Raw genomic sequence first — 24,402 nt, 5'->3', positions numbered from 1 at the left:
TTGGCTTTATTCTCTGCTAACTCCACCCACCTTGGAATTTTCTTTTATGATTAAAGTCCTTCTGTCTGCATACTTTCTCAGTGTTGGCTTTCTCCTCATTAAGCACTAAGGTAAAAAGTGAGGTATGGCACCTATTTTGTAAAATTTTTGAGTAAATTATCATGAGCTTTTCCTTGACTTTAATAAAACAATCATTTTCATTGTCTTTTGTCAGTGTTAACTTTGAAAAGTACATTAAAAAGCTTATTTAGGGCTTCCCTGGTGGCGCACTGGTTGAGAGTCCACCTGCCGATGCGGGGGACATGGGTTCGTGCCCCGATCCGGGAGGATCCCACGTGCCGCACAGCGGCTGGGCCCGTGAGCCATGGCCGCTGAGCCTGCGCGTCCGGAGCCTGTGCTCCGCAACAGGAGAGGCCGCAACAGTGAGAGGCCCGCGTACCGCAAAAAAAAAAAAAAAAGCTTATTTAAAATGTTCATTTAAAACATTTAAAACATAATTACAGCACAACTATCTTCTTGAAAGTTTTTTTGCCAGCTCTGTTCTCTCCCTGGCTCTATGTCCTAGCTCTGGAAAATGAGCATTTGCTAAGCCTTCTCAGGGAACTGATAGTTCAGTGTAGGCAGAGCAAGAACCAAGTAATAAGTTTGTAAGTCTTGTGTGGATATTCTCCCAGAGGCAGCAGTGTGTACTGAAGGTGTAAACATTGGCATTTTATTTTATACTATCACTTTGACTGCACTTTGGAAAGTAGATTGACCTTGTAAGTCTGCAAGCAAGGGCAGTCAATTAGACAGGGGTTGCAATAAACCTAGGTAGGATATGGGGGACTTACTTCCCTGGCAGTCTAGCGGTTAAGACTTCGCCTTCTATTGCAGGGGGTGCGGGTTTGATCCTTGGTCGGGGAGCTAAGATCCCACATGCCTTGTGGCCAAAAAACCAAAACATAAAAGAGAAGCAAATTCAATAAAGACTTTAAAAATGGTCCACATCAAAAAAAAAGTAGTGATTATTAAAAAAAACAAAACAAAACCTAGGTAGGATAATTATGGCTTTAACTAGGCAATGGGCATAGGTGTTGGAAAGTTGGAGATGAATTATATCATAAGATATAGAATAGTTAGAACTTGATGGTTGACTATTGTGTTGGTAGACACATCCTGCCTTTACCCCTACAGTAAGATTGCTGCTTAAGGAATTGCATAAATGGTTTATTAATTAGGAGAAGCTAAACTTACAACAAAGAGAACCTCAAAATTCAGTGGCTTAAAGAATAAGAAGTTTATATTTCTCACTCAGTAATCTGGAGCAGTTGTTACTTTACCTTGCTGCACAAATGAGAATATTTCACCATATTGTTTGATCAAATGGTGACTCTGCTTCATACAGTCATTTAAGGATCCAGATTGGAAGATTTGCTGCCTTTCTTCACATGCTTTCCAAGTCTATCACCATGTCTGTCAGCTAGAAGCTAGAAAAGAGGAGGGAGGGGTGTTATGAGCCAGGCCAAGAAATGGCATCTGTGTTCACGTTCCATTGGCGAGAACTTGGTCATGTGGCCACACCTAACTGCAGTGAGGGTGGGAAATGTAGTGTAGGTGGGCAGCTCCCATTGAAGAAAGGAAGAACAGATTTTAGAAGACAGCTTAGCAGTCTCTGCCATAAACTGTGATGCCGTTTGCTGAGACAGGAAACGGGAAGCAGGTTTACGGCAGAAGATAATAAATTTCCTTTTGGATATGTTAAAATACAGGTACTTCTAAGACTTCTAAATTTGCATGTGTAATAAGAATGTGCAAGTGATCCTAAGGTAACGTCAATTGGAGAAAAATTACTTATGTTTTTCTGTAGCAATGTTATAGTACAGAAATTTAAGTTATTTTTCTGAAAAAAAATCAAAAGGAGGAAAGTAGGGTAAAATTAGAAGGGAATGGGGAAAGGGCATGAGGAAAAAGACTGTGTTTATTGTTATGTAGTTATGGCATAAATCAGTTGATTAAAAATATTGCCAAGTACTTACTGTATGCCAGACACTGACCTAGGTATAATACCTGTTGGCTGCGTAGTAGAGATAAGAAAGACAGATCAATCCCTGGTCTCATTACATAGTCATGAAAGAAGGTAGACAACGAGAACCTGTTGGATAGAGGAAAGAATTTAAAGTACCAAGTGCTACAAAGCAAATAAAATAGTGTCTGTAGGGACACTATGAGCTTGGGGGTGGCTGCTTGGCTAATTTTGGCTAAGGCAGTTAGGATAGAACTCTTTTTTTTTTTTTTGCAGTACGCGGGCCTCTCACTGTTGTTGGTCTCTCCCGTTGCGGAGCACAGGCTCCGGACGCGCAGGCTCAGCGGCCATGGCTCACGGGCCCAGCCGCTCTGCGGCATGTGGGATCTTCCCAGACCGGGGCACGAACCCACGTCCCCTGCATCGGCAGGCGGACTCTCAACCACTGCGCCACCAGGGAAGCCCAGGATAGAATTCTTTGAGAAGTAAAATTGAGCTAAGACCTGAGTGATGAGAAGAGGATAACTTAATGAAGACCTAGGCAGATAACATTCCAAGTAGAAGGAACTCAGCAACTGCAAGCCCTGGAAACAGACTTGGAAAGTTTAAGGGGGCCAAGATGTTGCCCAGTGTAAAAATAGGAAGTGAGATACTCCAGTGTATAGTCTTATCACCTGAGGTAAAGTATAAATTTTATTTAGTTGCAGTGGGAGATCACTGGACAGTTTAAGCAACTAACTGATATGACTTGGTTTTATGCTTAAAAAACTTAAAAGTGGGGGAGGAAATCTAGAGATCAAGGCCAGGAAACTAGTTAAGAGACTGTTGCAGTAGTACCAGAAAAAAAGATAATAGTGGCTCCGACTAAAAGTTGGTAATGGCTCAGATTTCCTTGAAATCGTGGGAAATGGTTGCATTTAGGACCTATTTGGATGTAGAGTTGACAGAAGTTGTTGATAGATTAGATGTGAGATTTGAAGGAAAAAGGAAACAAGGATGACTCCTGGGTTTTTGACCTTAGAAGTTGGGTTGGTGTTAAAAATAGGTCCCAAATTTCTTTTGTAGTTTTGGTAGGTGTTTACCTAGTGGATTCTGAAGGAGACATGGCATTTGGGCATACGATGAATTTAGCTAGCTGAACTCTTTCCATGTTTTTCTCAAGAATATGTTATGCTCTAAAAGAAGTAAGTGTAGACTTTATGTATTGTTGGAAAAGTGAAGCATTTTAAAGCTAATTTAGGTACTTCCTATTATATGATTTTTTTTTTTCATTTCTTAGAATGGTCTTTAACAGAGTTATCAACTATGGTTTGTGAATTTTAATTTGGATTTATCCAGAATCTCCAAATACTTCAAGGACCTAAAATCTTGCTCCGATCATCTGTTTGCCTTTTACCTATTCAGACCAGACAGGAGGCTGAGCTGCCTGCCAGCCTAGGGATATACCCTTAAGGCAGTGCTCGCTTTGTTAGGAATACAGCACTGCTTGTGGTGTGCAGGGTAGGGAAGACCGTAACCATGTCACACCTCCCCTGAAGGGCAAAGTGTTGGAATCTATTACTGAGCAGATAATCTTTGATCTTTATTCTGTTGATATTTCATTGATTGTAAAGAGAAATGTTGGGATGGTACTTTGTTTTACAAAAAATATATATCAGTTTGAATATTTATTTACTTCATAAATGAAAGAGTTTCCACAATTTAGAGATTATGTTAGTGTTTTAAAATTGAGCTATGTCAAATTTTACTGTTGAATGTTTCAAGTCTTTACGTAGTTCTTACTTTTCTTCTGACAGAAACTGAGCATTTGGATATATTTGGAAAAGCTATTAATTGGTATACATTAAGTACTTTTGCTGTACACCTAGAAGTATAGTTCATCTAGTTCTGTGTTTAATCATTTTTGAAAATGTACTAAATATTTTCACTTCTGAATTTGATGAGAGTTAATGAAAACGTGAACTAGTCTAATTTTAACTGCTAAAGATGACTGTGTTCTAAATGTTGCCTAGAAATTGATATATAATACGGTTAAAAACCAAAATTCAACTGAGTAAATTCGAAGATCTAATTGGTTTTATTAAACACTTCCTGAATCAGGCCACATCCCATCTAGTAAGTAGAAGGGATCTCTGAGGAGCTATACAAAATGGAAGGTTTTTAAAGGCAGAAGGGGGCAGGGACAAGAAAGTTATACTAGCAGAAAGCAGATTGGCAAGGTCACTTTCCTTTAAGGGATGGGAGGGGTCTGTGTGGCAGGTGACCTCGCTAGTGCTGACCAGGAAATTCCAGACCAATTGGTTAAGATGCCTTTCCTGGGAGGGGCTGAATCTGCAGTTAGGTTAGGTAGTAAGTCTTGGTTTGCTGGTGTGGGAGTTAACACAAGTAACTCCATTTTGGATCTGTTGTTTCTTTTCAACACACATATAAAATAATCTTTTATTTAAATATAAAATTTACTAACCTTAATTTGTGTAATTTCTCCACATAATACAGCAGACTTTTATTTTTTAAAAATATATTTAAAAAATTTCTAAACATAAAAAGATAAAAAAATTAACTATTTACTGACAGATTTACATTAATTTAAACATTTTTCTTGAGACTGTAGATACCTAGTTGTACCTTAGTAGCAAGACCATACGTTTCACATGCTCATAGACCTTTGAAATGTTTTAGAAAACTACTTATCATAATTTTCTCCGACTTTGTTCCCCCACCCAGCTAATTCATGTATGTCACCTAAAGTTGCAGGGCCATATACAGTAAAAGGTCTGCCCTATGCCCAACATTGTTCTGGGCTTAGTGTGTGGGTATAAGAACACTTATACAGCTTACTAGATAATATCTTCTATGACAAAGTGGTAGCAGTATATGTATATATATGTCCTCATTGTTAGAAGGTGACAAAGGAATCATCTGATAAAGTATCTTACCTATCACTAGTGGTTCCTGGCAGAGTAGACCCAAACTACTACAGTCTACATTTCTATACTTTCTATTCACATACCAAAGTGGGTTAAAATCAATGAAATATTGCCAAGGAAAGATATGCCCAGTTGAAAACTTTTGTTAGGTGGTGGTTACAGTTTGAACTGTATCTTGCCATACATTAGTGATTTGCCAGATTTGGTCAAAATCATCAATGCCAACAGTTGATATAAAGATCTTTCTTTGACCGTATTACAGTTAAAACAAGCCAACAACTTTTAATTTTTATATATTAAGGGAATTTTTCAGGTAATCACATTGCTTTCAGATGTATTTTATGATCATGTATTAGATGTCATAGCATGTCTGCAGGCAGATGAAAGTAGTTTTAGTTAGGATTGTAGGATTGCTTTGATTAGCCAAAATAATATTTCTTAAAAGAATTTCTCTTATTCTAACACATGCTAACTCTAAAGAGTGCTTTCTGTGTTTTTTAGTCGTCCATATACTAACAAGGTCATCACTTTATGGTACCGTCCACCTGAACTGCTGTTGGGAGAAGAAAGATACACACCAGCTATTGATGTATGGAGCTGTGGGTAAGATAGGCTTATTGACTGGTTAATTTACTTGAAACTTGGTAGTGAAGTAAAATCATACCATTTGGTAATGGTGGATATTTTTCCCATTAGATGTATCCTTGGTGAACTCTTCACTAAAAAACCTATATTTCAAGCAAATCAGGAGCTTGCACAACTAGAATTAATAAGGTAAGCTTGTGATTTTAATATTTGTAATATCTGTAGGAAATTAAAATTTTTTCACGCTTGTGTTTCTAGGAGAACATCATGTTTCTGTTGAAGGCTGATGATTGCTGAATGGAGGAGAAACTAGAATGCAGGCACTTTGATAATTGTTCTAGTAAAACTAAGGATCTTAAAGTCCCTAGATATTTTGTGATTAGATTAATGTGTTTGAGTTCCTAAAGATAAGACTGGGAAGGAGGAGTAAATATGAGGGGGGAGAGGATGAATGGTAGATTCTGTTTTTTCCGGAGTGTGGCAGTATGGAAGAATTAATGTTTGGGGATATTTTAAAGAAATACTCTTTTACATATGTATATGCACATGTGTTTATATGTATATGTGTATGCAGACACACCAAAATACATCCATGTACTCACTAGCATAGGTCTTCATTATTTGGAGCCTATTATAGGGCCTAGGTCATAGGACTTACGTGTTAATCATCTTTCTCTTTATCTAATATTTTAAATAAGTTTCTTTTTTATAAAAGAGCTTTGGTTTTCATATATAATAATATTAAATTGCAACTTGTAAGATTTGCATGAGTGTTTCAAAATATGGATGAGAATTTTTAGGGAAGATATTGGTATAAGGCACATACATACCCATGTACTGTGAACCTTCCCTTCAGCAGACTTATTGGACTAATTGTTGCTCTACATTCCATCTGTAAATAATACTAGCTTGATAACATAGCAAGCTGAATATTTGCAGCTAGTAGATTACCACTCTATAGTAAGACTACGTATTTATTCCACCAGTTGAAGAGTATGACGACCAAGAGGTAGTTGTTTCCCATTTTGTATACAAACATTTTATTATTGTACATATGTTGTTTAATTAACTATAGACAGATGCAGTGCTTTGCAAAGACTTAACAGAGTTGGCTAATGTAGAATTCCATTCAGTGAGTCCTCTGATGAAAGAGAAGGCCATGGCCCTATGTCAGAAAGTTGGGAAATAAATGCACATTTATACATTTTTAGTTAAAATAAAATGTTTAAATCATGTATCTGTGTATCTTTCTTTTTCTTTTTTTTTTTTTTTGGTAATGATTTTCTCTAACCCATTTTTTCAGTTAGCCAACTATTGTTCCTAATTGTATTTAATACTAGGGTTTCTATTAATGATGTTAGTATTTATTTAGTTTATACATGATACAAGCATTGTTCTAGGAATTTCACCTGAATTACTTCAGTTAAGTTGTGTGTTGTTTTTATAGTTAAGAAAACTGAACCTTACAGAGGTGAAGAATTTGTTCAGAGTCATACAACTAGCAAGTGGCACAATTGAGATTTGAATCTAGATAGTTTTACCTTACTATCTAAACTTATAACCAATTCTCTATACTATGTAGTAAACAAAACTTCCTGGAACTTTTAGTTGGTATGACACAAACACCAAGAATTAACAAAGACAGCATGAAAAATTTCGGCAGAATATTAATACAAAATTTCTAAAAGGAGTGATTAGCCAGTAGTATGTAATGTTTTATTAAAAATTAACTTGCAGAGTCAAGTAGGGTCATCCTAAGAATACAAGAATGTTTTAGTTTTAGGAATTCCATTATTATAATTCATCATTTTAATAGATGTAAAATAATATGTCTATCTTGATAGTGTTAAATAGGCATTTGCTGAAATTATAAACTGCTAATTAAGTGTAGAGGCATATTTCTTTAACACAATAAAATATGTATCACAAACGGACTAGATAATATTTAGTGGTGAAATACTGGAAGTAAAGGCAAGAATGAGAAAAAATTGACTAGCAGTATCATTATTTTAAAAGTGTTTTAGAAGCACTAACTAGTTAACTAGTAGTGTTAGAAAAGTGAACCCAATAAGAGGTATACTATCATAATTTGTATCTGATAGCATTGCATACATGCAGCGTGCAAGGAAATGACCTGAAATTCCTTGAATAAAAAATTTGGTAAAATGGCAAGTGTTAAGAATCTGTGTGTATATACACACGCGTGTGTGTGTGTGTGTGTGTGTGTGTGTGTGTGTGTGTGTGAGAGAGAGAGAGAGAGAGAGAGAGTATGTATGTATATACACACAGCATACTAATATATATTATATACTAATACATATATTCTAAAGCAAGAGCTTTTAAAGACTATGTACCAGTAATAACCAGTTAGAAACATAGGGAATGGAGAGCATGTTTAACAAAACCACCACCATATATACTCTAGGAATACTGAAAACTATAATGTTTCACCTAAAATTGTAAAGAAGATTTGAATAAGTGTTGGAGAGGCATATCTTGTTTTTGGCTAGGAAGCCTTTTTTTTAAACATCTTTATTGGAGTATAATTGCTTTACAATTGTGTGTTAGTTTCTGCTTTATAACAAAGTGAATCAGCTGTGCATATACATATATCCCCATATCTCCTCCCTCTTGCGTCTCACTCCCACCCTCCCTATCGTACCCCTCTAGGTGGTCACAAAGCACCGAGCTGATCTCCCTGTGCTATGTGGCTGCTTCCCACTAGCTATCTATTTTGGTAGTATATATAAGTCCATGCCACTCTCTCACTTCGTCCCAGCATACCTTTCCCCTCCCTGTGCCCTCAAGTCCATTCTCTACATCTGCGTCTTTGTTCCTGTCCTGACCCTTCGTTCTTCATAACTGTTTTTTTCCTGTAGATTCCATATATATGTGTTACCATATGGTATTTGTTTTTCTCTTTCTGACTTATTTCACTCTGTATGACAGACTCTAGGTCCATCCACCTCATTACAAATAGCTCCATTTCGTTTCTTTTTATGGCTGAGTAATATTCCATTGTATATATGTGCCACATCTTCTTTATCCATTCATCTGTCGATGGACACTTAGGTTGCTTCCATGTCCTGGCTATTGTAAATAGAGCTGCAATGAACATTTTGGTACATGACTCTTTTTGAATTATGGTTTTCTCAGGGTATATGCCCAGTAGTGGGATTGCTGGGTCATATGGTATTTCTCTTTGTAGTTTTTTAAGGAACCTCCATACTGTTCTCCATAGTGGCTGTATCAATTTACATTCCCACCAACAGTGCAAGAGGGTTCCTTTTTCTCTACACCCCCTCCAGCATTCATTGTTTGTAGATTTTTTGATGATGGCCATTCTGACTGTGTGAGGTGATACCTCATTGTAGTTTTGATTTGCATTTCTCTAATGATTAGTGATGTTGAGCATGCTTTCATGTGTTTGTTGGCAATCTGTATATCTTCCTTGGAGAAATGTCTGTTTAGGTCTTCTGCCCATTTTTGGATTGGGTTGTTTGTTTTTTTTATATTGAGCTGCATGAGCTGCTTGTAAATTTTGGAGATTAGTTCTTCGTCAGATGCTTCATTTGCAAATATTTTCTCCCATTCTGAGGGTTGTCTTTTCGTCTTGTTTACGGTTTCCTTTGCTGTGCAAAAGCTTTTTAAGTTTCATTAGGTCCCGTTTGTTTATTTTTGTTTTTATTTCCCTTTCTCTAGGAGGTGGGTCAAAAAGGATCTTGCTGTGATGTATGTCATAGAGTGTTCTGCCTATGTTTTCCTCTAAGAGTTTGATAGTGTCTGGCCTTACATTTTAGGTCTTTAATCCATTTAGAGTTTATTTTTGTGTATGGTGTTAGGGAATGTTCTAATTTCATTCTTTTACATGTAGCTGTCCAGTGTTCCCAGCACCACTTATTGAAGAGACTCTCTTTTCTCCATTGTATATTCTTGCCTCCTTTGTCAAAAATAAGGTGACCTTATGTGTGTGGGTTTATCTCTGGGCTTTCTATCCTGTTCCGTTGATCTATATTTCTGTTTTTGTGCCAGTACCATACTGTCTTGATTACTGTAGCTTTGTGGTGTAGTCTGAAGTCAGGGAGCCTGATTCCTCCAGCTCCGTTTTTCTTTCTCAAGATTGCTTTGGGTAGTCGGGGTCTTTTGTGTTTCCATACAAATTGTGAAATTTTTTGTTCTAGTTCTGTGAAAAATGCCGTTGGTAGTTTGATAGGGATTGCATTGAATCTGTAGATTGCTTTGGGTAGTATAGTCATTTTCACAATGTTGATTCTTCCAATCCAAGAACACGGTATATCTCTCCATCTGTTTATGTCATCTTTAATTTATTTCATCAGTGTCTTATAGTTTTCTGCATACAGGTCTTTTGTCTCCTTAGGTCGGTTTATTCCTAGGTATTTTATTCTTTTTGTTGCAGTGGTAAATGAGAGTGTTTCCTTAATTTCTCTTTCAGGTTTTTCATCATCAGTGTATAGGAATGCAAGAGATTTCTGTGCATTAGTTTTGTATCCTGCAACTTTACCAACTTCATTGATTGGCTCTAGTAGTTTTCTGGTAGCATCTTTAGGATTCTCTATGTATAGTATCATGTCATCTGCAAACAGTGACAGTTTTACTTCTTTTCTGATATGGATACCTTTTATTTCTTTTTCTTCTCTGATTGCTGTGGCTAAAACTTCCAAAACTATGTTGAATAATAGTGGTGAGAGTGGGCAACCTTGTCTTATTCCTGATCTTAGTGGAAATGGTTTCAGTTTTTCACCATTGAGAACGATGTTGGCTGTGGGTTTGTCGTATATGGCCTTTATTATGTTGAGGAAAGTTCCCTCTATGCCTACTTTCTGGAGGGTTTTTATCATAAATGGGTGTTGAATTTTATCGAAAGCTTTTACTCCATCTACTGAGATGATCATATGGTTTTTAATCCTTCAGTTTGTTAATGCGGTGTATTACACTGATTGATTTGCGTATATTGAAGAATCCTTGCATTCCTGGGATAAACCCCACTTGATCATGGTGTATGATCCTTTTAATATGCTGTTGGATTCTGCTTGCTAGTATTTTGTTGAGGATTCTTGCATCTATGTTCATCAGTGATATTGACCTATAGTTTTCTTTCTTTGTGACATCTTTGTCTGGTTGTGGTATCAGGGTGATGGTGGCCTCGTAGAATGAGCTGGGGAGTGTTCCTCCCTCTGCTGTATTTTGGAAGCGTTTGAGAAGGATAGGTGTTAGCTCTTCTTTAAATGTTTGATAGAATTCACCTGTGAAGCCATCTGGTCCTGGGCTTTTGTTTGTTGGAAGGTTTGAAATCACAGTTTCAATTTCAGTGCTTGTGATTGATCTGTTCTTATTTTCTATTTCTCCTGGTTCATTTCAAAAGGTTGTGCTTTTCTAAAAATGTATCCATTCCTACCAGGTTGTCCATTTTATTGGCATATAGTTGCTCTTAGTAATCTCTCATGATCCTTTTTATTTCTGCAGTGTCAGTTGTTACTTCTCCTTTTTCATTTCTAATTCTATTGATTTGAGTCTTCTCCCTTTTTTTCTTGATGAGTCTGGCTAATGGTTTATCAATTTTGTTTATGTTCTCAAAGAACCAGCTTTTAATTTTATTGACTTTGCTATTGTTTCCTTCATTTCTTTTTCATTTATTTCTGATCTGATCTTTATGATTTCTTTCCTTTTGCTAACTTTGGGGTTTTTTGTTCTTCTTTCTCTAATTGCTTTAGGTGTAAGGTTAGGTTGTTTTTTTGAGATGTTTCTTGTTTCTTGAGGTAGGATTGTATTGCTATAAATTTCCCTCTTAGAACTGCTTTTGCTGAATCCCATAGGTTTTGGGTCATCATGTTTTCATTGTCATTTGTTTCTAGGTATTTTTTGATTTCCTCTTTGATTCCTTCAGTGACCTCTTGGTTATTAAGTAGTATATTGTTTAGCCTCCATGTGTTTGTATTTTTTACAGATTTTTTTTCCTGTAATTGATATCTAGTCTCATAGCATTGTGGTTGGGAAAGATACTTGATACGATTTCAGTTTTCTTAAATTTACCAAGGCTTGATTTGTGACCCAAGATATGATCTATCCTGGAGAATGTTCCATGAGCACTTGAGAAGAAAGTGTATTCTGTTGTTTTTGGATGGAATGTCCTATAAATATCCATTAAGTCCATCTTGTTTAATGTATCATTTAAAGCTTGTGTTTCCTTATTTATTTTCATTTCGGATGATCTGTCCATTGGTGAAAGTGGGGTGTTACGCTCCCCTACTGTGATTGCGTTACTGTCAATTTCCCCTTTTATGGCTGTTAGCATTTGCCTTATGTATTGAGGTGCTCCTATGTTGGGTGCATAAATATTTACAATTGTTATATCTTCTTCTTGGATTGATCCCTTGATCATTATGTAGTGTTCTTTTTTGTCTCTTGTAATAGTCTTTATTTTAAAGTCTGTTTTGTCTGATATGAGAATTGCTACTCCAGCTTTCTTTTGATTTCCATTTGCATGCAATATCTTTTTCCATCCCCTCACTTTCAGTCTCTTTGTGTCCCTAGGTCTGAAGTGGGTCTCTTGTAGATAGTATATATATATGGGTCTTGTTTTTGCATCCATTCAGCCAGTCTGTGTCTTTTGGTGGGAGCATTTAATCCATTTACATTTAAGGTAATTATCGATATGTATCATCCTGTTACCATTTTTTTAATTGTTTTGGGTTTTTTATTGTAGGTCTTTTCCTTCTCTTGTGTTTCCTCCCTAGAGAAGTTCCTTTAGCATTTGTTGTACAGCTGGTTTGGTGGTGCTGAATTCTCTTAGCTTTTGCTTGTCTGTAAAGGTATTAATTTCTCTGTCGAATCTGAATGAGATCCTTGCTGGGTAGAATAATCTTGGTTGTAGGTTTTTCCCTTCCATTACTTTAAATATGTCCTGCCACTCCCTTGTGGCTTGCAGTTTCTGCTGAAAGATCAGCTGTTAACCTTCTGGGGATTCCCTTGTATGTTATTTGTTGTTTTTCCCATGCTGCTTTTAATATCCTTTCTTTGTATTTAATTATTGACAGTTTGATTAATATGTGTCTTGGTGTGTTTCTCCTTAGATTTATCCTGTATGGGACTCTCTGTGCTTCCTAGACTTGATTAACTATTTCCTTTCCCATATTAGGGAAGTTTTCAACTATAATCTCTTTAAATATTTTCTCAGTCCCTTTTTCTCTTCTTCTTCTGGGACCCCTCTAATTTGAATGTTGGTGTGTTTAATGTCTCAGAGGTCTCTGAGACTGTCTTCAATTCTTATCATTCTTTTTTCTTTATTCTGCTTTGCGGTGGTTATTGCCACTATTCTATCTTCCAGGTCACTTATCCGTTCTTCTTCCTCAGTTATTCTGCTACTGATGCCTTCTAGAGAATTTTTAATTTCATTTATTTGTTGTTCATCATTGTTTGTTTGCTCTTTAGTTCTTCTAGGTCCTTGTTAAACGTTTCTTGTATTTTCTCCATTCTACTTCCAAGATTTTGGATCATCTTTACTATCATTATTCTGAATTCTTTTTCAGGTAGACTGCCTATGTCCTCTTCATTTGTTAGGTCTGGTGGATTTTTACCTTGCTCCTTCATCTGCTGTGTGTTTCTCTGTCCTCTCATTTTGCTTATCTTACTGTGTTTGGAGTCTCCTTTTCGCCGGCTGCACGTTCGCAGTTCCTGTTGTTTCTGGTGTCTGTCCCCAGTGGTTAAGGTTGGTTCAGTGGGTTGTGTAGTCTTCCTGGTGGAGGGGACTAGTATCTGTGTTCTGGTGGATGAAGCTGGATCTTGTCTTTCTGATGGGCAGGACCACATCCGGTGGTGTGTTTTGGGGTGTCTGTGACCTTATTATGATTTTAGGCAGCCTCTCTGCTAATGGGTGGGGATGTGTTCCTATCCTGCTAGTTGTTTGGCATAGGGTGTCCAGCACCTGTAGCTTGCTGGTTGTTGAGTGGAGCTGGGTCTTAACGTTGAGATGGAGATCTCTGGGAGAGCTTTTGTCATTTGATATTACGTGGAGCCAGGAGGTCTCTGGTGGACCAGTGTCCTGAACTCGGCTCTCCCACCTCAGAGGCACAGGCCTGACACCCAGCTGGAGCACCAAGACCCTATCAGCCACACGGCTCTCTCTGGGCTTCTATTTCGGCAGCAGCAATGTGACTCTGGACTGTGTGAGCCACTTTTTTCGCCAGTTGGCCAAGGAGAAGTGTGATGGCGTCCAGTGTCTCTTGAAAATGCAAAACCAGTGCTGTGGCCATGCCCTCCTCCAGGATGCGCGGAAGCCTTCTCAAGATGAGTGGGGTAAAACCCAGGACGCTGTGGAAGCCGCCATTCTTAGGGAGAAGAACCTGAACCAGACACTATTGGATCTGCGTGCCCTGGGTTCTGCCTGCGCCCCCTTTTTTTTTAAGATTGTAGTTCATCGTATGTTAGTCATTATAGTCCTATTGAGAATTTCAAAAGACTTTTTTAAAACAACAGTTGATTTTAATGTTTATCTGGAGGCCTGAACCTGAAAATAGCTAGGAAAATTCTTTAAAAAGAAGGACAATTTGGCATATCATATGTTAAATCAAAATTTTAGTAACTAAAACCAATTTGTACTGGCACAAGATACACAGATGAATTAGCGCAATTATATGGGAAATTCAGAAGTAAAGAAAGTTCGTATGGACCTTAGAATATAATACAGTAGACATTTCAAATTAGGGAGTTAATTGAATAGTATTTATTGATTGCTGGTTGTGTACCTGTTACCAGTCCTGAGGATACAGTGGAGGTTGGGAATTGTATCCCCAGTGCCTAGTAACTGGCACACAACTTTTTATGCTTTCTTGTTGGGGAAGACAGAGAAAACAAATTAATAAAATACATCAGGTGGTGATGAGCACAGGGGATAGAAGATGATAGCAGGAAGCGCTGTGTATGGAGCCAGGGAAAGTCTCTCCCATAAGTACCATCTGAGCAGAGAGCTGAGTGAACAGCAGAGTCATGATCCTGAGGCATGAGTGTGTTTGGATTATTTTATGGACATGTTAAGTCAGTTAGGGAACCGTATGGGAAACAAAAAGAAAGCTCAAGCCATCCAGTTAGTGGCATTCTGTACAGTTACTAAAAAGGAAATGGTAGATCTGGACATGTTGATATGCAAAAGCAACACTGTCACGTGAAAAGAGCAGTTTTACAGAAGGCTGTGTTTGGTTTGATCCCACATGGGTGAGACAAATTAAACACATCAAAAGAGTCTGGAATTGTTAATCTGAACATGGACTTGTGAGAGGGTTAGGGAAGGGACTGTTTTACTTTCTGCTTTATATGTTTCAAAACGTCTTTGGGTTTTGGTAAGATATCAAATATTTATAATAATACAAAAAAGATGCTTCAATTTTGATTTTATAGCATTAATTATTTTTAAAACATGAAGAAAAAAAGGACATTTCTGGTAAAAGAGACACGTCTCCTTGGTTTGAAGGAGGTGGCAGAGTATATTGAAAGGGGCAGGCTTTGGGATCTTACAGGCCTGGGTTCTAATGCCAGCTCAGCTACCTCCTGCTCTTGTGACTTAGGGTAAGTTCCATAATACTATAAGTTTCTTTCTTCACAAGTAAAACAGGACAAATAATGTGCTTAGGATTGTAAAAATTAATGTGTTTCCTAGTACATATTTACTTCTTCCCCTCATCTTATTTGCGGTAATGCTGGAATGTTTCCCCAGTCTAAAGCCTCAGGAATGATGAGTTCTAGGGTCTACATTGTACAAGTACATATAAATGGATCAAGGATGGTAATCCTAATGAGAATCTGTCTTAAAGAGCTTTACACTACAGTGGTCAAGTTATTTGTACTTTACCTGGTTCCAGAAAATATGTTAGGCAGATTACAAAAATTTTGTGATAAGAAGTAGCATGAATTAAAAGTAATGGCAAAGAGAGAGAAAAACATAGGTGGGGACAAAAAAAGGGATGAATGGGAGCAAAAATGTTTTTATATGAGAGTAACACTTTTAACTCTTAAGTGTTCTGGCAGCCAGTGAAAGAACCTTTATATCACACAATGTGTATTGCTTATGGAATAAAAAACAATCATGGAAGAAATTAAAAGTAGATTTGGAATGAGAAGAATTCCCTGCACACATACACAAAGCCTCAGGTTACACAGGTAAAATTTTTACAACTTTAAAGGCATAGGCTTTGGTTGTTCCAGAATATAGGAAAAGAAGGAAAGTTCCCATATTTTATTTTATTTATTTATTTTTAATTTTTTAAAATTTATTTATTTTGTTTTGCAATACATGGGCCTCTCACTGTTGTGGGCTCTCCCGTTGCGGAGCACAGGCTCTGAACGCGCAGGCTCAGCGGCCATGGCTCACGGGCCCAGCCGCCCCGCGGCATGTGGGATCTTCCCGGACTGGGGCACAAACCTGTGTCCTCTGCATCGGCAGACGGACTCTCAACCACTGCACCACCAGGGAAGCCCAGTTCCCATATTTTCAAAAGTGAAGCATGTATACCTTCATAAATCATTAGCATAAAAATTTCTTTAGACTTGTACTTCTTAATCTTTTCAGTCTCTTCTTTATACTCTTAAACATTGTGAAAGATCCCAGGAGCTTGTTTATGTTGATTGTATGTATTGAAATTTAAAACTGAGAAGTAAAAATATTTATTAATTCATTTTAAAACAATATATTAACATAACATTTTAATTGTAAAAAGTTTATATTTCCCAAACTAAAATAAGTGTTGGTGAAATGAATAGCATTGTTTTACATTTTTATAAATCATTTAATGTCTGGCTTAAACATCTGGATAAACATCTGTGATATGCTGTTTTCAATAGTCTTTTCAGATAATTGTGCATATTCTTCCTTGAAACTTCAGTAAGTGGCAGTTCTTTTTACAGGTTAGTTGTAATGTGCAGTCTGTAACCACAGATTTTGTACTCTAATATATTGAAATCCATTGGTTTATCTTACATTCTGAATAGATCTTTTACCTGTGATGATTTTATAACATTATGTATTGGTCATTTGATAATATTGGATCACTGAATTGAGCAAATCTTCTAAAGTGTAGCATTTCATTATATAGTATTTGTTATGACCACTAATCTCATCAGAAAAGCCTTTAGGTATTTATTTTGAAGCTGTCAAGTTCATGGTGTAGATATAAGTCTTCTAGTATTCTGATTTTCTCCTGAAAGCTTGAATTTTATAATTGACAGTAAATGCTGCAGTTGTCTTCCTTGAAGTAATAAGCTGACTTTGTTCCTGGTTAAGAAAATGCCTGGCAAATACCCAAGTATGAATGACCATAGTTTTTTAGTTGTTTTTGCAGGTAAAAATGGTGGTTCATGAAAAAAGCACCTACTTCAGCTTGCAACTCAAATAATTGCACAAGTGCTTCTCAAGATAACTATCACTTTGTTGTGCAACTGAAGTGCTTTATGAGTATTTTCTATTTCATTACTAAGAATATTGAAAAGATATGTACTCAAGTATAAGGGTTAAATAATAATAATTTTTACTGCTTCAACAAGTGCCTTCTTAAGTGAAACTCTCCCCCTCTCTCCCCACCGAGGTTATGTGGTAGTGAAGAGTATCTACTGCTAATAGTCTGGTGCCACTGCCTCAAGTCATGCTAAGGTGCCAGTAGTTTTACCCACTACTGGCTTAATACCATCAGTGCAAAGTCAACACATTGAAAAGTATAAATAATGTCTTAATAATACCTTTGACCTTCCAGACCCCTGAAGGGTCTAGGGGACACCGAGTGGTCTTTGGACCCCATTTTTGCAAACTGCTGATGTATACCAACTAAAAAGTAGAATACAGCATTACACTAAAATAACAGTACTTTGATTAGGCTCAAGTGGTATTCCTCTTTTGAACGTATGGATGACTAAATATTCTAAAATCTCTTAATTCGAAAATCTCTTACTAACGTCAGAAATATAATTCATGACATTAGTAACTCAGGGAAGAAAATGCAGGTGATGATTGTAATAGAGTTTCTAAAAATCAAACTGATAGAACTAAAGAAGTATCCTTTTAAAATTTAAAAGCCACAAAAATAAAACCCATAGTCAAAAGGAATAAATCAATGCTTTCTAAGCAGGAGGTATATGTGAATTTGTATGTGTCTGTGAATATCTTTACTATGTGTTGTGTTTCTCAAGCTAAAAGTTATCATCTTTCCCAGTGGTAAACAGTGAAAGTACTCCCATTAAAATCAGAAACCAAACAAAATTACCTAATATTGTGTGGCATGATTAGCATTTTAACATTGTTTGGAAATTGCCACATAATGTAGCATACCATGATGATAAAAAGGAATACATGTTTGAAAAAATATAGATGAATTGTGATTATAGGTGATGATAATAAACCTGGAAAGCCTCAAAGAAACAACTGTTAAAAGAAAACTATGTTAGGAACCATAGGCTCTCAGATGGCGATCTAAATTTTTTATGTCAAATTTCAACCATTTCCTATAACAAAACTCTTCTAGTTATTGCTTAGGAAATATAATAGGGATAGGAACACATTCAAAAAGCAAAAACTAAAACCCATAAAAGGAAATATACAAGATCTAATTGAAGAAATTTATAAGTATACCTTGGAAATATTGCAGGTTTCGTTGTAGACTACCACAATAAAGCAAATATCAAAATAAAGTGAGTGACACACATTTTTTGGTTTCCCAGTGCATATAAAGTTATGTTTACACTATACTGTAGCCTATTAGGTGTGCAGTAGCATTATGTGTGTATACCCTAATTTTAAAATACTGTATTGCTAAAAATACTAACCATCATTTGAGTCTTTGGCAAGTTGTAGTCTTTTGACTGATGGAGGGTTTGAAATACTGTGAGAATTACCAGAAAGTGACACAGAGACACAAAGTGAGTAAATGCTGTTGGCAGAATGGCGCCAATAGACTTTCTGACACACGGTTACCACAAACCTGAAGTTTGAAAAAAAAAAAATCTACAAAGCACAATAAAATGAGGTATGCCTGTATAAAACCAAAGGAAGTATAAAAATAGAAATATTAAGCTTTGTAAAGACAGCAATCCGTTCTAAATTGATAAATTCAGAGCAGCAGTGGAATCCCAACAGGATTCTCTTACTTTTGGAGTGTGACAGTATTGATTCTACAATTCATCTGTAAGGAAATACTGAAAAGAATAATTAGAGGAATGAGTAGATAGAGGGGTTTGTCCTGTAAGTCTTATGAAAAATGTAAAGGTATCATATGATATTGACACCAGAGTAGATAAATCAGTAAGTCAAAATAGATTCTCAAAACAGACCTCAGATATTTAGGGATTTAGCATATGATGCATTTCAAAATGTCTTCAGTAAATGATTTGGGGATAGCTAATCGACCATCAGGCACTGATTTTGCCAATATGCAGTTATCAACTGCTGTCATGTCTGCTTCCCTAATCTCTAAAACTTTTCCCTGTCTTAGAATGTCTATTTCGTCCTGTATGCTGCTACCAGTTAGATAACTTTCCCACTCAACTATCTTCCCAGAACACATAAAATAATTAAAACTGTTTAGCTAAGAGGTAATGAAACTGATTTTTATTATAAGGCTATTAATGAGCCAGATGCTAGCTCATTTAATTTCACAGGTCCAAAGTAAAATTAATCCCCATTTTACAAAAGAGCAACAGATTCTAAGCAATGCAATTTTACCAATATCACAGACAGAATTCAGTTCTAAAGTTCGTTTTCAAACTCTGTCTTCATTATAGTTAGGCAGACTGCCTCTTGAAACTGTATTGTATGGCCCCTGTCTAATGCTTCCAACTAAACCTCCCTTAGCCCTAAATTCCACCTATACTGATTTCCTTAGTCTTCCTCCCACAAATGTTTAGACTTTGCTACTTCCGTGACTTTGCCTATGCACTAATCTTTGCCAGTAACATAGTTCTCTTATTCCCTTTTCCACCTGTCTATTGTTTACTTATCCTTTGAGTTGTAGGCAAAATTCTGCACCTCTTCTCTAACTTGAGTACGTTTTCTTGTATTTCTGTAGTTGAAAGTATCTTTCATTTTCTTTATTCCATTATATTTTATACTTCTGTCATGGTGCACATAAATCTGCCAGGGATTGATTATATTCATCTAGTTACTTGGGTATATTATGTAGTATACAAAAATGAGAGAGTGGTTTTGACATAGTTTTCTTAAGCTCCGCTAAAGGATGTCTGGCAACTTTAGTTGTCAGTTGCTTATGTACATTGGTGCATGTATTTATATTTATGTATATATGGAATATTTTTACTTTTAGTCAGTGATGCATGGACATTTTCTTTTCCTATATGAAGACTAGCTGATAATTTTATATAAAATGGGGCTTCCCTGGTGGCGCAGTGGTTGAGAATCTGCCTGCTAATGCAGGGGACACGGGTTCGAGCCCCAGTCTGGGAGGATCCCACATGCCAAGGAGCAACTAGGCCCGTGAGCCACAACTACTGAGCCTGCGCGTCTGGAGCCTGTGCTCTGCAACAAGAGAGGCCGCGATAGTGAGAGGCCCGCACACCGCAATGAAGAGTGGCTCCCGCTTGCCACAACTAGAGAAAGCCCTCGCACAGAAACGAAAACCCAACACAGCAAAAATAAATTAATTAATTAATAAACTCCTACCCCCAACATCTTCTTAAAAAAAATGTACATTTATTCTTGAGATTCAGTATACTCAAGCATATTTAAACAATTTTTCATCTACATATTATCAAAACATTAGTTTTAAATGTTTACCAGCTAGAGCTATTTGTTATAGCATTTCTTCAGTTTACCATAACAAAGACTTACTAATTAATATAAAAATAATGAGGGATTTCAAGATATAGATAGAGAGTAAAGCAGTTAAAATTTCTAAATACCTTGAAATCAGAGGCACTACTGAAATCGAAGAACTTCTATGTTTCAGGAATGTGACTTTTAGGGTCCTCCTGTTGATCGAATTCAGCAGCAGTCTACAGTTCAGTTAGCTTCTTCAGTGTAGGAAATCTTTTCTGCTATCATTGCAAACTTCATTATATTCATAAGAGGTGATGATTAGGTACCTATAAAACCAGAGAAAGACATATACTAAACTCTAGTTCCTCAGTTTATTAGCATAAAAATTTTAAATTTTGGTTCAAAATATGCTCAACATATTTTGAATGTTGCCTGTGTTTTTAAGATTTGATTTTGCAGATATGAAGGTTTTCTTTCTAGGAATTGGACTGTTTGGAGTGTTAGAAGCATTCACTGAAAATAAATTGAATTCTTAAAACAAGTAATTGATTTGGGATGACTAAAATATTTAATGAAACTAGTATACATTGTGTCAGGACTTCAACATTTGTATATTTAAAAATGAGTTGATGTTTTGTATAGCAGTTGTATGTATGATTTTTTTCTGTGTAGTTTATATTGATGTACTTCTTTTTGTGTGTTGTTCAGCCGTATATGTGGAAGTCCATGTCCTGCAGTGTGGCCTGATGTAATCAAACTACCATATTTCAACACCATGAAACCAAAGAAGCAATATCGTCGAAAGTTAAGAGAAGAATTTGTTTTGTAAGAAGGGGATGCTTAAACATCCATATTGCGTTGATTTTTTTTTTAAGTTATTTCTTGAGAATTCTAAATGTCACTGTAGCCTCTGTTGACCTAAGGTCGACCTATCACAATTCTTCTATGTCATTTAATTTTGAGTTCCCTTTGCTACATGCAAATTACCATTTTACCATCATTATGAAGTCAGTGCTTTGGAGTTATGTGTTTGATTTAGTCTTTACCTGAAAGAAGTTTAATAATACCATTTAAAATTTTAAAGAAACCGCTTACAAGATACTTGAACTGAGTTTTTTACTTTGTTGTAGGAAACTATTCTGTTAAGTTTTTAATTTATGTTAAAACAGCAAATTGCCCATAGAGCAGTAAAATATACTATTGTTTGCCAAATTTCAAATTATTTAGAATAATAATTATAAAATTATGTAAAAATAAATATTTCTTTTAAGGAATATTTGGAACTTACTGGAATAAAGTATCACAAACATGTTATAAAATGCTAATATTTAAAATAAGCTCCTAAAGCAACATTAAGCTTGAGTCTAAGAACATGCATGACTTTTATAATCCTCTCATGCCAGTATTCCTGCAGCTGCACTAGACTTATTTGATTACATGCTCGCCTTGGATCCTAGTAAGCGCTGCACTGCAGAGCAGGCTCTTCAGTGTGAGTTCCTACGGGATGTGGAACCCTCAAAAATGCCTCCTCCAGAGTAAGTGACTTTTTACTATATGCAGAATCTGGACAATATTAATAACATCATTATGTAGCTATCAAAAGCTATTCCATGATTAGTTAAGTTAAAAGAAAGAATAAATCAAAAGGAATAGAATAGCAATAGTGTACATAATTTGCACATCTAGAATGCAGAGCCTTGCTTTATGGTCAGCTAACCATAGGACTAGCAGAAGCAGCCTTCCTCTAGTTAATTTTATTAATATATTTCTATCCTAAAAAAAAATGTTTATTGCTGCTGCTATTGTAGTACTGTTTCTGCCAGCACTAGTTGCTTAGCTAAAATTTTGAGTGCTATGCTAAGCATTTCTCATGTATTACATTAATCTTTATAATCTTAACAGGTGAGTATTATTATCACCATTTTACAGAGAAGGAAGCAGGCTCAGAGAGGTTAAGAAACTTGCCCAAGAATACAAATCTAGTAAAGGGTGAAGCCAGCTCTGAAATTCAAGTTAGTTCTATAACAAAAAGAGGTTCTGAAATATTCCTCAGCAGACTCTACAGTAGAAAATTCTTATCATTGAATAAAAATATTAGTGTCAAAAGCCTGTATGGAATGCGTCTACTGTCTGATGGTGGGAGGTGGGTGTCGGGAGGCAGGGAATGCACAGAGTCTGGGCGTCAGAATGGCTGGGTTCTTGAACCTTCACTCCCTGTGGCTCCTGTAATTTCTCTAGGATTGATTTCGGGAAGGGGACAGAGCAGTGCATTTGGTTCTCCTTGATAGGATCTAGAAAGTTTGTAGAGATTTACTTAGTAATTTTAAAAATGATGATGAGTGTGTCACAAAAACAAACCTGTCCCTATAACAATAAAATGTGTCCATGTAATAACAATTAGCATATTGTGAAGGAACAGACATGGGATTTGGAGTTCAAATCCTGGCTCTTCCACTTAATTAATTAGATTGGTCTTATTATAGTTCTGTGAGACCATCATATTTGGCTTTAGTTTTTACTGAATTGTATGTGAATAGCCTTTGTGGGATGATTTGGAAGGCAAAAAGGATCTATCATCTGACACGTTGAGGGACCTGAATCATTCACTGTTGAATTGTTTCATGGATTTTTTTGCTTATCAGTATATATCAGCAGTCTTGAAACTTTGGCTTTAGTACCTCTTTAAAGAATTTTTTTAAACTTTCGGTTTGGAAAAATTTCAACTCTATACAGAAAAATAGGAAGAATATTACAATGAACAGTCATATGCTCTTCATCTAGGTTCAAACACTTAACTAAAATTTGGACACATTTGATTTATCACTCCATATCTTTTTTTCCTGAACTATTTGCATATTATATTGTGGGAATGACATTTCACTTATAAATAATTCACCATGTTCTCTATAAGAACTGGGACTTTATTCTGTATAACTACAATATCATTATAAAGCATAAGAAATTTAACATTGTATTAGCTAATAGTTTATATTCAGATTTCTCTAGTTGGCACAATAGTTTCCTTTGTAGTCTGTTTTTCTGTTTGTTTTGGTTTTGGTTTTTTTGGATAAACAATTGATTCCAAGCTCACACATTTCATTTAGTTGTTATGTCTCTTCAGTCTCTGAGGAAGACTTCTTACAACATTGACATTTTTGAAGAGCTAGCTGTTTTGTAAAGCATTCTACAGTCTGACTTTAACTACTACCTCATGATTAGTAATTAGTGTTTCTTTTTTTTTTTGGCAAGAATGCTACCTAGGGTAGTGATAGGTGCTTCCTGCTGTATCACATCAAGAGGAATATAATGTCATTTTTCTCCCATTATTGGTAGTACTAAATTGATATCTTGGTTTAAGTGGTCCACATGAAAGAATTCTGGTAAAACTGTATTGAACACATTTTAAATAGACATCTAAATTTTTAAAATCAAGGGTTCAAATAGTTGCAAAAGGTATAATTTTCAGTGTCTAAGTGTAGACACTTTAAAATAGAGCAGTTAAATCATCTTGTAAATGTATTTAGTGGAATCAAAATACCTTAGCATTTGATATTCATCAACATTCACTCAGAAAATGTATGAACAAACTCTTCATCAATTGGACACTGTTGGGTGTGTGTGTGTGTGTGTGTGTGTGTGTGAACTTACATTGCTTCTGCATGCTTTTAATGTAGCATATATTTATGCTTGAAAGTATTTTATTGATTACCCTATAGTACTTCTTTAAAACAAATATATGTATAAAAATGGAAATTTAATTTAAAAATTTCCTCTGACTACGAAGCTCTTTTTTTCTTGATTAAATTATTGCATGTATTAGTAGTACATATTTCAGTTTAAAAAAAAGAAAAAAATTAGTAAATTTTGTTGGAGATGCAACCTTAATGAAATAGTGCTGAGATTTTTTTCCCCAAGCAATTTGCGTATCCATTAATTAATATTACTTATTCTAGAGTGAGGATATAGTTCCACATTAATTGTGATTTAAAACTTTCTGTAAGTACTCTTTTAAATAAGCATTTGAGACTGGATGGAGTTTTGTCATAGTTAAATCACTGAGTTCTTTGAACTTCTTCCACATTATGTCCCCAAAATCACAGTGCTCTGTCATCAAAAAT

The 24,402-nt window shown here is 35.9% G+C and overlaps 1 protein-coding gene and 1 long non-coding RNA gene across 3 annotated transcripts in view; one reads left to right on the top strand and one right to left on the bottom strand.

The window, feature by feature from the left end:
• CDK13 (cyclin dependent kinase 13) overlaps positions 1-24,402 on the top strand; it is a 110,089-nt gene that overhangs the window by 76,458 nt on the left and 9,229 nt on the right. For both annotated transcript variants that reach the window (XM_019940661.3, XM_019940660.3), the window contains exons 8-11: positions 5,434-5,535; positions 5,629-5,706; positions 20,993-21,109; positions 21,688-21,819. In XM_019940661.3, coding sequence (XP_019796220.1) covers positions 5,434-5,535; positions 5,629-5,706; positions 20,993-21,109; positions 21,688-21,819 — 429 coding nt within the window. The remainder of the gene's footprint in view (positions 1-5,433; positions 5,536-5,628; positions 5,707-20,992; positions 21,110-21,687; positions 21,820-24,402) is intronic.
• Positions 449-21,015, bottom strand: LOC141279506 (uncharacterized). The gene is made up of 3 exons (XR_012333868.1): positions 20,428-21,015; positions 2,037-2,134; positions 449-1,469 (listed from the first exon to the last, which is right to left on the bottom strand). It is a non-coding gene; the product is annotated as an uncharacterized lncRNA (long non-coding RNA).

Source organism: Tursiops truncatus, chromosome 9, assembly GCF_011762595.2.
Source record: "Tursiops truncatus isolate mTurTru1 chromosome 9, mTurTru1.mat.Y, whole genome shotgun sequence".
Classification (NCBI taxonomy): domain Eukaryota; kingdom Metazoa; phylum Chordata; class Mammalia; order Artiodactyla; family Delphinidae; genus Tursiops; species Tursiops truncatus.
The sequence above is the reverse complement of the archived record's forward strand: the minus strand, read 5'-3'. Positions and strand labels throughout refer to the sequence as shown.